We start from the raw sequence: 12814 nt of genomic DNA on the forward strand, positions 1-12814 counted from the left end.
GGTCGATCACACTCGTGCATGACTACCTCAGTGGGAACAAGACAAAAACAAATCTCTGCTTCTTACTCTCATTTCGAGGTCTTCCCTCTTCTCCTTTGGCGGTTTCTGTTCTCGACCATTTTATTTTTGTTTTTCTTTCTGTGAGGTGCTGAGGTGATCGCCGCCAGTGCACACTGTGTCACGAAGACTCTCTCTCTCTCTGATCGCACAACTGCAGCGCTTCTTCAACGCAAATTTTTGCAACGCTTGTTTTCTCTTTCTCTTTCTCTCAGCAGAGCATATAGATATTATTGATACTGCTGTTGCTATGACTACTTAGATTTTGTTTTTACAGTACATTTCCCACTACCACCACCGCACGATTAGATTCCATCCGATAGATCAGCGAAGACCGTTCCACTTATTGTGTCTCCCTTCACCAAATCTATATTACATTTCTTTTGCACCTCACGCTGAGACTAAGGCGGCGATGCTCTTTGTGGAGCCGGAGGTGGATTGCTTCCGGTTGCATCTGCGCGACTTGCGCATCCCCGTCGCCGTCTTGGAACAGAAGCCCGATGCAATCGCCGCAGGCGCTAGTTGCGCAGCCACGGCTGCGGCCACAGAAGCACCCTCTGCTTCGCAGTCTGCCTGCGTCACTGTAGAGCCTGGCCAGCAGAAAACGCGTCTCCCTGTATACAGCGCGGAGCGTGGTTCTGGAGAGCCAGGAAGCGGCTCGCTCGACGCCGTCTCTCCCGTGTCTGCGTCTCCGTCACCGTCAAATAGGCCGTCCGCTACCGTCTCAGCCTCCACGCGTGCAAGCGCCACTTCCACAACGAACCCGCGGTCCTCCCTGGCCCAAGTCGCCCTCGACGAGCGCGCGGACGCCCTTCATCGCGCGCTCTTGTCCTCCCTGTTCTCCCGCTTCCCATACGAGCTGCCCGACACACTCGAGTACGTCTACGTGCTCGTCGTGACCCACCCCGCTGCCCCGTCCATCTCAACCCAGCCTCTCACCGCCGAGGAGCTAGCGGGTTTGACGACGCACCACGACCTCCTGCCGGCGGAGCTGCGCTGTCGCACTTTCCCATCTCATTTAAACGCTGTCCTGGACCCCGCGTGGACTGCGGCGGTGGCCGCGGTCTCAGAGACTGGGTTCATACCCGCATCAGGAGCAGCAGCAGCAGCAACAACGGCATCGGCAACTTCACCGGCAGAGCAACAACGGCCCTCCATTCGCGTCACCGACGATACCGCGAAGATGCGGCAGGACGAAGCAAAGCGCAGCGCCGACACGGCGGCGGCGGAGGTGCTGCGTAATGTGCCAATGGCACCTCGCTTTTTCGACTCTTTCTTCCTGCTGGCACGAGAGCTGCGGCCCTCACAACAAGCCCTGTACTACGCGACGCGGTGCGGAGGGCAGGCCGTGGAAGGAAGCAGGCCACGGCCACCACCGGCGCCACCTTCCGCTCCAGAGAACCCCAGCACCTCGCCCTCAGCGGCGACGGACAAGAAAGCGGCAGCGGTCGAGAACTTTCGTGTCATTCAGGGAAATTTTACTCATTTTGTTCCAGCCAATGTGGAGACATCCGCTGCCACCGACTCCGCGCTCGCCACAGCTGCACGTCGAATGAGCCGCGGGAGTGGCGGCTACCGTCGCGTCGCAGGGGAAAGTGAGACCTATTACATCGCCCCCGACAAGGGCCGCTCCAGCAACGCGAAGACAGCTGCTGCTACGACCCCCAATGCTACGAGCTCCACTACTACGATGAATGCCACAGACCTTCGCGCGTTGCACTTCTCCGTCTACCGCATCCCTCTCACTCGTTTGAAGGCCGAGGATCAGCAGTACTACACGGAGCAGCGGGAGGAGATGCGCTGGCGGCAGCGACGGCAGTGCCGCGCGAGTTACCGCTCGCAGCGGAGAGAACAAAAGCGATGCGATGCGAGGAATGAGGTAGCTTCAACGACGTGCACCGACACGGCACGACGATCTTGGTGGCCGTTCTCGAAGAAGGGGGCGGAAGCCTCTGCAACAGTTCGGGAAGAGCAAGGAATCTCGACCTGCACCGCTAACCCAATAAACGAAACCAGCGGTGAAAAGAGAAGCACCAGCACTAGCACCAGCAGCAGCAGCTCTGGTTGTGATAGCAGCTGCGGCTCGTCCTCAGACGGCGAAGACGAGATGGGGAAGGGTCAAGTCGGCGGTACCACAAATTCACGGCAGCGGGGTCACGACTTCGATGACGTCATGCATCAGCTGTTTCAAAATGAGGTCCACGCAGCCTCGAACACCTCAGCGGGGGCGGAGTACAGCACCCCGGAGGAGCAACGGAGGGCCACGCAGTTTTTTGACGCATGCCACAAAGTGCTCACGAATTACGCACTGGCGCACTCGTCTTTTGTGTCCGAGGAGGAAACGGCAGCCACGTCTTCTACGCCGACTTTAGAGACAGTCACACCACCAGCTGCAAAGCGAAGCGCGAGAGGTGCTCCTTCTCCCATTAGACCGTTTCCTGGTGTGTCGTTTCTCGGCGTCACGCGTCTGCTCTACTCCTTGGCTCCTTGCGACTGCTACCACCTCGTCATGAAGGACAACAACCCCCTCTACTACGCGCACTCCAGTCGCGCCTCCTATCAACCCCAGACGGTACCGCTGTGTCTGGTGTCCGACCTAGCACACGACTCCACCACCACCACCGCCGGGAACGGTAGAAGCAGCAGCAGCCGTTCACCGCGGGCAACCGCAATCGCGCGCATTACGGCCAGCAACGCGCCGCATCGCGCGACAGAGCTACGATGTAGCGCTGGTGCAGCGACTTCTGCCTCCTCGCAAGACAGCAAGGACGGCACAAGGAAAACGATGGCGGCGGCTGAAGCCCCGGACGCGGGGCGGGCATCACCCGCTCCTGACATCTCTGGTAATGTTTTGTGGCTGAACGAGCCCGCAGCTCCTCCGTTGCCGACTGAACGGCACGGCGGCGCTGAAAGCACTGCGCCGGAGCACGCCAACGCACCTCCTCGACCACCTCAAACAACGCAATCTCCACGAGGGAGCGCAGGCCGAGAAGCCCTGCGCTTGCCACAAGCCAATGCTCGGATGGAGGACGGACTCGTACGGTCTCGCCAGCCTTCCCGTGCACCATCACCGGAGAGACCTGACGGCTCTCGACGCACCTCTGCACTGGCTGCGCAGGCGAGTCCGACGGCATTCGGAACTCAGCAACGCAATTCCGCGACCGCACCTGCCTCCTCTTCGCCTTGCACAAGCGGATTTCTGCGTGTGACAGCGTCGCTGCTGAGCAATAGCATATCTGGCAATCCGCGGCGGAGTGAAGACGGTCTCGCCGCGAAGGGCGCCCGCGTCCCAGACTTCCTCCTGCCCGACGCGGCCCAGAAAAGAGGCGGGCGGGGCGGGGCGCTGGCAGAGTCGGCGCCTACGGTGGCAAGTCGTGCGTCTGCCGAGTCATCTTCTGACGGCGCCGCGTCGACGTCCGCCGCCGTCGTGAACCTCTTCCGCGCCCTCTCCGAATCCTCCCTGGCGCAGCACAAACTGCGCTACGGTGCTATCCGGTCGGTGCTATCCGTTGCGGTACTGGACAGTTCCCATTACCTTTCCGGAGCCTTCTCAGACGGCTTCACGGTGAGTGGCGTGGAGGGAGCCGGGGCACAACGCTACGGCACGCGTGAGGCGACACAGATGCGGGAGAGCGAGCGGTACTGCTGCCGCGGCCTGGTCGATCACACGTGGCTGTCCGTGCCCGTCCAGCGTACACCGGCAGAGCAAGAGGCAATTCAGTGGATGCCCGTCATGCTCGGGTCTACGGAGTGCGTGAGTGACGTAGGACTGCGCACCGCGGTGCATTTGGGTGTCTTCCCGCAAAGCACATCTGATGCCTCTTTGAAGAATTACGGTGAGGGAAGTGATGTTCCTATGCACAAGGGCGAGGACTGGAAAGGAGGTGTGTGGCCCACACGCGAAGGCGCCTTTTCCTCGTTGACACCGTCGGCTACGGTCACTCATACACAAGCTGAAGCGGCAGAAAAGGGGAAAGCTGAAGTTGCTGCTGCTGTTCCAGTAACGTCCGCTTTGCACACGCAGCCCTATGCACAACCGCTTCAATCTCGTGCGGTGAACAGCGCAGCAGTAACGACAAGCGGAACAGCAATGGTACCACCTCTCTTACCGCAGCAGCAGCAGCAATTAGCGGCGAAAGAAAACCAATGCGTCTCCGCGGCTGTAGACGAGTGGAGAAGTACTGCAGGGACCAAGTTAAAAGATCCCGACGGCTATGCTGTTCCAACCTCCAACGCAGCGCGCCGAGGCGGCCTCAGCCTTGAGTTTGGCCTCGTCCAAACACCACAATCTGGCACGGGACTCCCGGCAAAAGCAGTCTCAACGCCTCAGCAGTCTACCGAGAGTGAACTCGGCGCCGCAGCGGCGCCGCAGCGGTACCGCACCGCAGTCTCCGCCGACGCGGCGTCGCAGCCGGACACTCGCCCGTCGTCGCCGTACTTCTCAAACGGCGCATTTGGGTTTGCAGCTTCCGCTGCTCATCGGCCTGCAGCTTTTTCGTCTGTGGAAACGCGAATCGGTAACTCGGAAATGCAGGAGGAGGTGGTGAGAGATGTAGCGGTGGACGTGGAAGAGAATGAAGAAGCACCGCATGCGGCTGTGCGGTCGGTGCGCTCCGCACGCGGTGGGGTCGCGATGACGTTCGACGTGGACAGCGCCTCGACAGGTGGATCGAAGGCGTCGCCTGCCACTCCCGCCACGGTGACCGCGCGGGTGTCTACCGGTCCGCTTCTCCGTCGCGACACAGCAGTAGAAAATCCGTTTACAAAGCTGTGCGCGACTGCAGAACTGACGGATAGTAACCTCTACGCGGGCTGCACAAGCAGCCGGGGAGTTCGGCGTGTATTTTGTACCGCCGGCGATCGCCCTAGCGCTGACGGGATCGGTGCTGCTGCCACCCCTGAAAGGGAGACGACGCAGCAGGGCCGCAAAGCGATCCGCTGGCCAGACACGCCGCTGCCCAAGATCGCCTCCTTCACCGCGGCCGCTGCTGCGTCCACCCGTGCTGGCCCAAGACCACACCACCCCGTCTCGCCGACCTCTCCCTCCGCACGGCGCGGATGCCAGGAGCAAAGTCCACGTCCGCGGGCGTGGAGTACGGACATGCGAAGAGATCGTGTCGAAGCGATCGAAATGGAGGAGGAAGAGGAGGGCTACGACGACAATGGTGCGGAAGAGTTCATCTCGAGTTGCTCTGGTGAAGACGTGCTTGGCACCCATAATCCTCGGAGTATGAACAGCAACGAAGAGGACGAAGAAGGGAAGCATCAACACGAGGTCGTGGATCGGCAGGTCTCTGGTGTGCCGCGACCCTTCATGTGGTCAACGTTGGCCAAGCCCGCCACTGCGTCTGCGCAAAACCCTTTTCTGGTGTGGACGCAAGGCCCTCCCGCCGCGGCGCACACCCCACCACGTTCGCCGCGGCTGCCTGCGTGTTTCTCCACCCTGAAAACTCCAGCCCCCGCGTCTTCGTCACGGCAACAACTCCCGCCGAAAGAGACGTTCTTTGATGAACCTCCGACGAACGTGGCGCCGTCTCCGCACACGCTGACGCCAGCGCCGCGCCTTGCGGTACACCTCACACCCTTTGATCAGCCCGCCGCAGCAACAGCGACGACAAGATCAATAGATGCGGGCCTTTCTTCGCGATGGCGGCAGTCTGCACAGCAGAACGCAGCGGCAACGGCGAATTCGGTGAACCTGTCGAGGAGCACCGCCTTCCCTGCCGATCAGCGAAGTGCGCCGTTCAGCGGCGTTGCCGACTCGCCGTCTGTCTTGAACTTCTCCGTGTCTGCCATCTCGCCCAGCAGCAGCGCGAAGGACAGGTCACAGAACGCGTGGGGCGAAGTCTCCGCGCAGCAGCGCAGCGCGCCGCCACCGTTTCCGGCCACCACGGCAGCCCTTGACGAGCACGAGTGTTTTGACTCACCCGAGGGGCGGCCGGGTCGGGGTGCCGTCGGACAGCGTCCCACACACGGGTTCGGCAGCAGCGACGTGCCCAGAGAGCCGTCCGAGTACGTTGAAAACATGCGGGGCTCGTCACGACCGACTGCATATACGAACAAGGCAGCCAATCCATGGTGTGCCTCGACACGCTCACAGCAGCAGCAGCAACTGGAACCGCATCAGCGGTCTTCCTTTCACGCCACTCCTTTCGGTCGGTCGGCGACAACTCTCCGCACCGCGGCTGCCACCGGAAATGATGCCAGGCCCACACAAGACCCAGTCGCTCCCCCGTCGGCACCACAGGGAACCCCAGTGCGGAACACACTTGGTATTGGGCGTCTCTCCTTCTCCTACTCGTCCCCACTCCCCGCTGTGCGCCCCGGGGCCCCGGCGCAAAATCCCACCGCAGCAGCTGCACTAGCTCGCAGCCCCAGCCAAACCCTTTTCATAGACGAGTACGACGACGCTGCGGCGAAGGCAAACACTGTAACACGTGCGGCTGGCGTGCGGAGTCGTGTACGACCGCGCGGGGTGTCCGCGATGGACGCGACGTGGTGGCAGCCGGTGCGCGAGCTGTCCTCTGCGCCGAACCTACGCTTCTCCTCCACGTGGGTGCCTGGTCGCCAAACCTCCACGGCAGCGGCAGCAGCAACGCCTTACAAAACAAACCACACAGGGGCAACTTCGCGTAGCAGCATGAACGTGCGACTCTCCACCTCCACCGATCAGCCCTACCACCTAAGTAGAGCAGAGCATCAAGACGAGGCAGCACAGCCGACCACGGATGTCTACAACATTCCTCGAGAGACGCTTGTGCGACCTACCTGCAGCCTGCGTCCTTTTTCGGGGTCATGCGTGACAGAGCGGCTCTCCTTGCGCACGGAGCACGAGTACGACAATGAGTCGCGGGACTACCTATGTCGCACTGACGAGCCCTACGTAACGAGGCTCTCGCTTTCTCCACTGCAGAGTCGCCTTCAGGACCAAGCAGCGTCTACGCTGCGCCGAGCCCGCAGCCCCGGCACGGCACGGGCCACCGCCGTGCTCGGCCGCCGTCCCCCGCTCGCGCCAAGCTCGCTGACACACCGCGCCGGGTACACGTCGGGACATCGATACGGCGCCGCAGCGGGCGCGGCGCGTACACCTTGGTTTCGCGCATACGGCGCCGCCGCCGGCAGGGATGAGTCGGAGCGGCGACGACGCGAGCTGCAGCGTCAACAGCGTCTCAACGACTACCAACAGAACTTGCAAGCGACTTACATGTGCGGGCCGGTGCCGAAGCGTTTCTGTTTTGAGAAGCCGCCGCTGCACCCAGCCGGTGCAACACGTGGTCCGCGCGGAGCGACGGTGGGAGGTGGGATACAGGTCCTGCGGCACGACCTCGACGATGCGGCTGCAAGTCGAGACGTGATAGGGAGGGGCGGTGGCACACGGCTAAGGTTTACCCCCCACGCAACGGCCGATGTCACCACTGAAGTCTCTCAACGTGAGGGCGGTGCTCCGTTGCCATTGTCAACAGCCGTATGGAGACCTCGCACGACGGCCCTTCCGCCTTGCCTTTTGCCGCGGGCTGCTCCTCGCAGCGATGAAAGGACAGCTATGTCCGCCGTCATCGACAACCCACTCAGCGAGGCCGCGCGTGCCTTCAGTCTCGGTGTGCACCCTTCTTCGTTGGTGAGCAACGGAAGCGGTCGGTCACCGAGGCCACCACCGCTATCAAACGGAGCTCCCTCTCTTCTGCGCGAAAGCTGTGGCGCTGGCGACGCGGCACGGCGGGCGGAGGTGCGTCTGCGCGAGCCGGCCGAGCAGCAGGCATGTCTGCACGCACGCGAACAGATGGAGAAGCTCGCCGACGGAGAAGCCGCCGTCCGACTTGCGAGCGGGGTCAACGTGAGCTTTACGCTGCGTGACATCGCGACCGTGTTTCTGCGCCTGCCTAACACAGCCGTACGTGGAGCTCGCCAGCCAGGCCGCGCCGCGCACCAGCGCGTCGAAGATACCGATAATGGAGGAGGATTAGAGGTGTTAGATATTACTAAGGCGGTCTGGCGCACGGAGGGGGTGTCGTGCTTCCTTTCCCGCAAACCGACGCAACTGCGCGGGGGCTGGGAGAGCTACCTGGAGCGCATTAACCTTTACCAAGAGCCGTTCTACCTGCGGGAGCAGGCGTTCATCTTGCTGCTCCCCGTGCCGCACGTGCCGGAGCTGAAGGTGTGCGTCGCCATCCACAACATCAATGACGTACTGGCGCTGCTGTGCCAGACGCCGCTGTCGCGTGTGGTACCGACGACGGAGGAGTTGTGGATGCAGCAGCGGCGCTACGGGTGGGGCGACGATGCGGAGGATGAGGATGCACAGGGAAAGCGCTTGGAAAAGAATTCGCCACCCACGGTGGTGGTCGAGGAGCGGCGCTGGTTTTTTGGCCTCTTTACCACACGTCGAATCCTCCAACCAAAGGGAAATCCAGCAAACACGAAGAGCAGCGCTGCTTTGTCCGCCGAAGTGCAGCGGCAACAGCCTCCCTCCCCCGACGGAGAGGAGGGGGACGACGCTACGCGACGTGCCAGGTGTCGGGCGCTGCGGCGGCAGTATCAACTTGATGGCTTGTGTGTGACGTGGCGGCACAGGGCGCGCATTTGGTACGCCCTCTTCCAAGCTGGTCGAGCGTGCTTGGCACTTCCAGCCTGCACATCGCCCTACTTGACGGACCCGGAAGCTTGTAAAGCGCGGTGTGCGCTGTTGTGCGATCGCGTGGCGGCCTACGCCGCGGTGCGCTATCGGCTGGAAACGCTGAAAGCCATTCGTCGGGCGTATGTGGAGCGTCGTGCCGAGGAGCTATCGCGGCAGCGCGTGCTGAAGTTGGGTGACGCGCCGTACCGGAGGCACAACGTACGGCTGGGCGAAGGCTCAGGTGGGTACGGCGTTGGTGGTGTGCGCCATGCAGATGTAGCGCAGCAGCCCTACGCCTCCGCCTCTTCAGCGAAGCCAGGCGGTGTGGCCTTCACGGTAGATGTAACACCACCACCGTCGTCTACCTGGACTGAACTGCACGGTAGCAGAACCAAATTACCAGCGACGGCCGTCGCTGCCTCCTCTACCGCTAACGGAGACCGATATGAGGCTTCAGAAGAACAGCGGCGCAACGGAGACGAAGAGGTGCGCCGCGGTCGCGCCGGGACGCCGGCCCCGCTTTCCTCACGCTTTCACTTGTCACCAAACCAACCACTTCACCCCACGCACTCAGCAGCGGTGGAACGGCAGGCACAGGCGCCCTGGGGCACGTCCCGCCACTCTCTCTCACCAATGCCTCGCCACACTTCTACTACTTCTACTACTAAGCCTTCTGCAGCGCTGCGGACACCGAGCATTGCGCCTGGTATGACCCGTGCAATGCAGCTGCGGTACGATGCAAACCGCCGCGTCGCACAGGGCGAAGCTCCGGTGGTGTCGTTGCGGCATGCGCAGTGTCTCTTCCCTTCTACAAGCGGCGGCAACGACCCGTGTGAAGCTGGCTGCCCGCTTTCTTCGCCCTCGCCCGGCCCAGCTGCGTCGACGATGCACTGGAATGGAAAGAGAGGCTTCGACGGCGCTGCCGTGCAAAGCAATGCAGCTGACAGTGCAATGACGGAAACCCCACCGGTAGCTTCACAGCTCTTTTCACCTTCAACGTCCTCGGTGGCACCGTACGCCAGCAGCACCTCGATCGCTCCTTCTCGATTCGCCACCGCGACGCAACAGCAGCGGCAGCAGGAAAGCCGTAGCTTAGCAACATCAGCAGCAGCAGCAGCAGCAGGGTCAACATCCGCCGCTCGTCTCGCGTTAAGCGCAGCGGCGGTGTCTGCGGAGATGGACCTTGTGCTACACGTTGACCGGGACGACACACTCGCCAAGGCCATTCAGCATCTAACAGAGTTCTGTGCAGAGTGCATCGTGCCGCCGCTGACCACCGTGCTCTCCGTCGTGCCCCGTACCGCGCAGCCGGTACGTGGCGCCGGCGCCGGTGTCATCGACGAGCAAACCGACGCCGCGTCCCCGACTGGTGATGGCGGCAGCACCTCCACGCCTCTCTACGCAGGTTTTGTGCCGTCTCCGGTGGAGCTGCAGCAGCGGCTGGCGCAGCCCTTCAACCTCTCCATCGCCCAGGTGCAGCAGCTCCTGCAGTGGCAGTGGGAGCACCACCAGCACGTCTACACGCTGATGCCTCTCCCCCTCTTCCGCGGCTCTGTCGTGCCGTCCGTGGACTTCGCGCTGTTCGCGTCGTCGTCGTCGTCGTCGGGCCGACAGGGAAGCGACGTCAACGCGCGTCCACGATTGTCTTCTTCTCCGCCGCTGTCTTACGCCGTATCCCCGCTGGCGCGTGAGCTTCTTGTGCACCTTGCCCGTTGGTCCTGGCTGCTGCCCATTTCCTACGACCGCAATGGGCACAGCGTCCGCAGCAACAAGCACGGCAGTCATCACTCGCCGTGGGCAGATCTTTATGCTTTCTTCTCACGCGCAGCACGGCAGCGCGGCGCGCGTCGGCCTTCCTGGAGGCTGCGTCGCTGGCGGGTCCTTTGCCTCTTGCTGGTTTCTGTCCTCGCTATTCAGCATCCCGCACACTGCTTCCGTCTCGCGCTGAGCATCGCTGTTGTGTACTTCGCCTACAACGGTCTTACGGTAGGCCTTCTCAAACGTCTGCCCTCTCATCGAAGCCGCAGCGACAGGCGCAACGACGTGTATACACAAGACGCGGCGAGTCAGCACGAGTGGCGTCCCCGGTTATTTCTTCTGTTCGGTCCGCACATCCGTCTTCCGCGATTGTGGAGCTGTAATGCATCCCGACCACAGAAACGACACCATCGCCGTCACCATCATTGCAGCTCGCCTCGCTTCTCAGCCCCTCCCTTTCAATCCGTGCTTGAGGATGAAGTCCCTCCGTTACACGATCGCGTCAGTCTTGTTTACAACCTTTCAGAGTTAACGACACAAAACCTGGTCGAACGTCGGCGCGAGCGTTTCAGCACACAGGCGGTGGTCACCCGCGTGCTGCGGTGCCAGACATGCGTTGCTGCGTTGCTGAGTCGGATGCAACTTGCCTTCTACGGCTACTCCACCACGCTGTCCCTTTGGGTGGCGCTGCTCTGCCTCTCCTACCTTCTTCTTTTCGTTGTGTACGTGCGCACCCTGCAGGCACTAGGATTGGGCGGGGTGAAAGTCTACGGCGGAGCGACGCATAGCAGCGGATCGCTCTCCACCCACCAGAGCGGTGTTCTGGGCTCTGTCGCGCACTCCACCGTCGCTTTGTTTCGTCATCTCTGGACGGCAGATTTTTCGTTCGCGGCGGATGGGCCGGCCGGACAAAGGTCCTCGATCCCCCTTCGGCACATGTCAGAGGTCGCGTGGCGAGAGGTGTTGGAACCCGTCCGTTTTATGCTCCTACAGCGAATGCAGGCGGGTGCGGAGTCGTCTCAACCTGGAGACGATGAGGCCAGTGGAAGCGGCACCATGAATTCAGACGATCATGGCGGCAGTGGGCGGGGTCGCCCGTCATACTTTTATCAGAATGGTCGGTATTACGCCTACGATGCGGAGCCGCCAGCGACGGCGCTGTCGGGAGCGCCTTCGTCCGTCTTGGTGCCGAGCACCGCCACCGCTGCGTCTCCTGCATCGTTGTCGGCGCAAATTGTTCACACTCTGAGCGATTGGGTGGTGCAAGCTCTCCGCGCTGGGAGCACAGACGAAATCGCCGTAGCCGACAACGTGCAAGATACCTCCGTCACGGCTGACCGTCGTGCCAAAGGGAGCACGGTAGAAAATATGGGCAGCGCGGGGGCGACAGAGCCGTTGACCATAAACCAGTCCGCCTCCTACGACACCACACGGCACCATCGCCCCGCCTCGTTTGCGGCGAGCGCTGAACCAAGTTTGCTTTGGTTTTTTGTTTTTGCCTACTTCGTCACCTTCTGCATTCCCCGCTCGCCTTTTCGTTGGATTTGGCGTCGCGTTTGGGGAGTGCTGACGCACGACGATGCATTGGTGCGCCGTCCTCTCCTCACGGTATGACGGTTCTTTTTTCCTTTGCTCGCTGCCTCTTCGTGGGACGGCTCTGTTTGAGTCAGAAGAACGTCGCACAACAACAAGAGAGCAAACCGAAGGCTTTCGCCTCGTAATGCTCACACAACGGAGTAACGACATATTTTAAGACCCGAGTCGAACGTTGATGATTTCGCACGACGCAGAAGAGAAAGAAAAAAACACTGCTGAACATCAATAGTTGTGTTGCGCTGCAGTCACAGGTAACGCGCTTCGGTGAAGGAAAGTTTTTGCCAAAGTTTAAAGGTATCGCTGCTGCCATCTTCAAGTCTCTTCGACTCGCTCAACGTTTTTTATTATTTTGCTTGAATATCACTCTTCACACACGCACACACACACACACACACACTCACCGCTGAATCATCACTCCAGTAGAACACAGTAAAAAGGGGAAAAGACGCAGAATTCAGAAATAGCAGCCTGTCATGCGTCAGAGAGCTGAAGGCATGGACAAAAACGACGCCGGTGAGGCGTTCGGCACCTCAGTCAACATGCGCGAAGCCAACGCAGAGAAGCTGAAGACACTTTTAAACCGCGCCTCTGCCCGTGCGTCAGCGACAAAGAAGCGCAACCCCGCCTTGACGGGGGATTACTTGGACTTTGAGAATGCTGAGTTTGGTGGGAAGTGGATTAATATCGCGTGGATTACGCTGGTTGTGTGTGCACTCGTCTTATTCTACGTACTTTGGTTTACGGACTGGGTCCGTTAAATGAAACTGCAGTGAAAGGCCGTCTCAAAAA

The 12814-nt window shown here is 61.1% G+C and overlaps 2 protein-coding genes across 2 annotated transcripts; both read left to right on the forward strand.

Moving 5' to 3' along the window:
* Positions 1-165: 165 nt before the first annotated feature.
* ABB37_02635 (hypothetical protein) lies at positions 166-12043 on the forward strand (the record flags this gene model as incomplete). Its single annotated transcript, XM_015799708.1, has 1 exon — positions 166-12043. Exon 1 carries the CDS (start codon positions 470-472, stop codon positions 12041-12043), a length of 11574 nt encoding a protein of 3857 aa, XP_015661310.1. The 5' UTR covers positions 166-469.
* A 400-nt stretch (positions 12044-12443) lies between these two features.
* ABB37_02636 (hypothetical protein) lies at positions 12444-12783 on the forward strand (the record flags this gene model as incomplete). Its single annotated transcript, XM_015799709.1, has 1 exon — positions 12444-12783. Exon 1 carries the CDS (start codon positions 12499-12501, stop codon positions 12781-12783), a length of 285 nt encoding a protein of 94 aa, XP_015661311.1. The 5' UTR covers positions 12444-12498.
* Positions 12784-12814: the final 31 nt, after the last annotated feature.

This window comes from Leptomonas pyrrhocoris (assembly GCF_001293395.1).
Source record: "Leptomonas pyrrhocoris isolate H10 chromosome Unknown, whole genome shotgun sequence".
NCBI classification, from domain to species: domain Eukaryota; phylum Euglenozoa; class Kinetoplastea; order Trypanosomatida; family Trypanosomatidae; genus Leptomonas; species Leptomonas pyrrhocoris.